The 4,670-nt window shown below is 36.7% G+C and overlaps 1 protein-coding gene across 1 annotated transcript in view; it reads right to left on the bottom strand.

Annotated features, from left to right (window-relative positions):
- The window catches only part of LOC108544081 (cohesin subunit SA-2-like), a 15,540-nt gene extending 11,264 nt beyond the window's left edge, over nucleotides 1–4,276 (bottom strand). Inside the window, exons 1-2 of the mRNA XM_017895033.1 lie at nucleotides 4,259–4,276; nucleotides 221–385 (exon numbers count right to left, since the gene is read on the bottom strand). Of these exons, the coding sequence (XP_017750522.1) occupies nucleotides 221–301 (81 nt within the window). The 5' untranslated portion in view covers nucleotides 302–385; nucleotides 4,259–4,276. The remainder of the gene's footprint in view (nucleotides 1–220; nucleotides 386–4,258) is intronic.
- Between the last annotated feature and the right edge of the window lie 394 nt (nucleotides 4,277–4,670).

The raw sequence follows: 4,670 nt of genomic DNA, 5'->3' as shown, positions 1-4,670 counted from the left end.
AAAAAAGAAAAAAAAATGCAGTGGAAAATGAATCAAGACACAGCATAAAAGTCTTATATATGAAGAAATACATCCCAAGAGTTTTCTGATGATTTTGTTGCTTTTTTCTAATAAGTAGTGTATGTTTAAAATGCAGTTAGAAAAATCAGAGCTACACTCTATATAACTCATTAAAGTTTAAAATGTACAAATGAACTGGGAAGAACAACATAAACCTTACCTGCATAGCACTCTTGCCCATTTTAACAACTTCAAACAACATCATGTTTTCCACTCCATTCTGTTGGTGATGACCATTCATTCGGTTTGGACCAGAAGGAGGTTTTCCTCCTCCATTTCCACCTTTGCCCTTTTCTGCTGGGCCCTTTTTGCCTTTTTTACAAGTCTGCAAAAAAAATATGAGGCGGTTAAGTTACATTACTATCCTTGAGAGTTCAAAACACAGCTACAGTAGAAGTAGCTGATAGGGTATATAATTATAACATGCTTAAACTTGCCCTAAAGAATTCCATCTACTTATAACAAAATGATATAACTGTGACAGCCTCTTTGTGTTGTCCATTTTTTCAAGTATACTACCATGTGTCACACGACATAGTAGTTAGAAGCATAGCCTCTGCAGACAGACAGACTCTGTGGGTGCAAATTTCTGCTACAATTAGCTGAGTGATTTTAGGCAAATTACTTAACCACACTGTGTTTCAGTGATGTTTTTCTAATTTGTAAAGTGAGGATAAAACTGTGCCTACCTCATAGGGTTGCTGTGATAATGAAACCACAAAGTACTTAGCAACATACCAGCATTTAATAAAGTCAAAAAATGTCAGCTATTATTATCACTGTAAAATGAAAAAATTATGTCAAAAGGAGTTCAGTAAATGTTACATGAATCTTAATCTGGTAGGAAGACCAATAGAAACAATGACAAAAAATACAGATTTGAATCTATTTTGAAAAGTAATATAAAATCACAGACTTAAAAGCCCTCAAAATATCAACAAAGTTTGAAAACACTGCAAAATATCTCTCAAGTATAATCAGAGAAATCTCAAGGGCATAGTAAATCAAGGTAGTTGTCTCCAAGTTTTATTGCTCCCGTATGCAGCTTTTGGATGCAGACTGAAGTGGGCAGCAAGAATAACCAAACTCGTTATCACATATGTACCTTATACTCAGTTCAACATTTCATTTGCATTGTTAGTCTTAGAAATCATTGCAGTGCTCTGAACAAGGAATTCTGAACATTGGGAGTAGGTTTATCAATCTCATTCTTGTTTTAGGCCTCCCTCCAACATTTAGTCATCATGAAAATTCAATTAATGAAAACTATGGAAATGAAGCCCATTATAACAAAAGTTGTCAGTATTTGGGGCGGGGGAGGGAGATCAAAAAAATCAGGGAAAGGGTTCCCTATATGCCTAAGCTATAAAAATACCTCCCATAGCTCTTATAGTTTAAGAAAACAAGCCATTACCTAACTTGGAGTCCTCATTTCTCAAATGTCAGGGTTGAATTAAAATACTTTACAGAAAGGTATTCTGACCCCTGGATTTGGTGATTTCTTAAAGGTCTCTTTTAGACCAACACATCTCTACGATCTAGAGAGCAAGCATTGGCCAACTTTCTGTAAAGTACTGGATAGTAAATATGTTAGGCTTTGTGGGCCACATACAGTCTCTGTAGCATATTCTTTATTTTAAAACTATTTAAAAATATAAAAACAGCCCAGCATGGTGGCTCACACCTGTAATCCTAGCACTTTTGGAGGCTGAGGTGGGCGGATTGCCTGAGCTCAGAAGTTCGAGACCAGCCTGGGCAACACGGTGAAACCCTGTCTCTACTAAAATACAAAAAATTAGCCAGGCATGGTGGCGTACGCTTGTAGTCCCAGCTACAAGGGAGGCTGAGGCAGGAAAATTGCTGGAACCCAGGAGGCAGAGGCTGCAGTGAGCCGAGATCATGCCACTGCACTACAGCCTGGGCGACAGAGCGAGACTCCATCTCGAAAAATAAATAAATAAATATTAAAACAGGACCGGGAGCGGTGGTTCCCACCTGTAATCCCAATACTTTGGGAGGCTGAGATGGGAAGATTGCTTAAGGCCAGGAGTTCAAGACAAGTCTAGTCAACAGAGCGAGACCCCATCTCTATAAAAAATAAAATATATATAAACTATTCTTAGCTCCTGGACAGTACAAAAACAAGCCATAGATTGTGGACCTCTGATCTATAGCCATGCCTACAAATTTCTTTCCACTGAAAGCCTGTGGTATTTACATACTTTATTCCTCAGAGGGTCCCTTCTTCCTCCAAGAGTCCAAAACTACTCAACTCTTAACAGTTACTTTAAACCCCTTCCCAACACCTGAAACATATTACTTGTTAATTTGCAATACAGTAGTCCTCCCCTGGGTTTTACTTTATTCAATTTCAGTTACCCTTGGTCTGTTGCAGTCCAAAAATACTCAGTAGGAAATTCCAGAAATAAACAGTTCAAAAGTTTTAAATTGCACGCCACTCTGAGTAGCATGATAGAATCACTCATCATCCTGCTGTATCCCACCCAGGACGTGAATCATCCCTTTGTCCAGCATATCCCCGCAGCTCATTAGTCACTTACTAGCCATTTTGGTTACCATATTGAAAAAATGTAGTATATGCAAGGTTTAGTACTATCCACAGTTTCAGGCATCCACTGGGGGTTTTAGGGTTTTGGAATGTATCCCTGAGAATAAGGGGGACTGCTATATTCTGTAAATGAGATTCAGTCTCTGTGAACCTAATTCATTAATTCCTAATTGTACAATGAAAGGCTTTTGTCCCCAGTAAAAGGATTTTCAGAGATAAGGTTGAAAGAAAAGATCAACTACAACAGAGTAGACTAGTAAAAAATAAAACATTAATTAACATGGAGCTATATATTTGCAGTTTATCTATCAAATAAATGCCTCAATAGTCCCTGTCAGTATGAAAAACTAATTGGGGCAATTAAAATGGCAGAATGGGTATGCTGTGCTAGAAAAAAAAAATGTGCAAGGAGTGATAACACAAAGGAAGCATTATACAAAAAGCAAGTATCCTAACCTGTGTACAATCTTGGAGAGAAAAAAATTTCTACATGAAGACTTTAGGAGGTAGTATAGTATACAGGGTTAAGGGCACAGACCTGAGCTCAAATCCTTTAACCATTGGGCTTTTCTGGACTTCAGTTTCCTACCTATAAAATAATGGTGTTTTCTCATCTACGCAGTTGTTCAAATATTAGATTAACATGTGAAACTGTTAGCACAACACATGGAACATACATAGTATAGTGTCAAAATGCAGTTGCTATTATTATAATAAATCCTTGATCTGTCCCAACACCTCACCCACAGTAGTAGCTATACATCCTTAACCAAACTGTGGCACAAAAACTTCAGAGTCCTCTACTCAGGTGCCACCAAGAATCTTATCCAAACTTGTAAATTAAATCAAAGGCAAAAGTAGGTTAATGGGGAAAAAAATGATTTTCTAATAAATTAATGTATGCTGTCCAACAGAATTAAGGTTATCTTTGAATAGCCGTTAACATTTCTATTCATATCCCTCTCTCAAATCTTTTTAAGGAAATAAGAGAGCACACAAAATTATGAAACACATGAATTATGAGCACTCAAAAAATATTCCAAGCATTAAAAATTATATTCCATACATTAAATGTGATGCTGTGCCACAATTAGAAATCAAAAGAGAATGGCTGGGTGCGGTGGCTCACACCTGTAAATCCCAGCACTTTGGGAGGATGCGGCAGGAGGACTGCTTAAGCCCAGTAGTACAGGACCTGCCTGGGGAACACAGTGAAATCTCATCTCTACAAAAATAAAAAATAATAGAAATTACAGAGAAGCCAGGCATTGTGGCACAGGCCTGTGGTGCCTGTAGTCCAGTCAAGAGGCTGAGGCAGGATAACTCCTTTAGCCCAAGAGTTTGAGGCTGTAGTGTGCCATGACTGTGCCAGTGAATAGTCACTGCACTCCGGTCTAGGCAACATAGAGAGACCCCATCTCCAAAAAAACAAATAAATTTAAAAATTTTTTAAAAATAAGTTACAGAGTTTTACGTTCACTTATGGGAAAGTTGTTGACAACATAACATTGAGTTTTAAAAGCACGTTAAACTGCATATGATTCCACTTAAACAAAATGTTATAATCATGTTTATACATAGGTGTATGAATAAAAGTATGTGCATCAAAATGTTTAAAGAATAAATTACCTCCGGGTGATAGGGTTATGGAAAAATTTCACTTTGGTCATCGTAAACTTCTGTATTGTTAAGACTTTTCAAAGTATGTCATGAGACAATATAAATCCAAAATTCATTTTGAAAACAAATGCTGAACAACAAAAACAAGTTATCTTTTGCATAATGTATTTACACACATGCAGAGTCAAATGTACTTTCCAAAACAACAAAATAATTTAACCATTCACCAAGTTATCTGCAGCTCAGGCTAACTGCTAACCCACTCACACTCTAAACTTACATTATATTGACTCAGAACTTAACTTTGTAATTTTTTATCTTTCATATTACTTATAAAGAGTAAAACTATTGTCAATTGTAACCCATTAGCCTTAAACTGGTTGTATGTTACATTTTAGAGTGCTTTAGAATAGAGATTTTA

Source organism: Rhinopithecus bieti, unplaced genomic scaffold, assembly GCF_001698545.2.
Source record: "Rhinopithecus bieti isolate Rb0 unplaced genomic scaffold, ASM169854v2 scaffold_26545, whole genome shotgun sequence".
In the NCBI taxonomy this organism is placed as follows: Eukaryota; Metazoa; Chordata; class Mammalia; order Primates; family Cercopithecidae; genus Rhinopithecus; species Rhinopithecus bieti.
The sequence above is the reverse complement of the archived record's forward strand: the minus strand, read 5'-3'. Positions and strand labels throughout refer to the sequence as shown.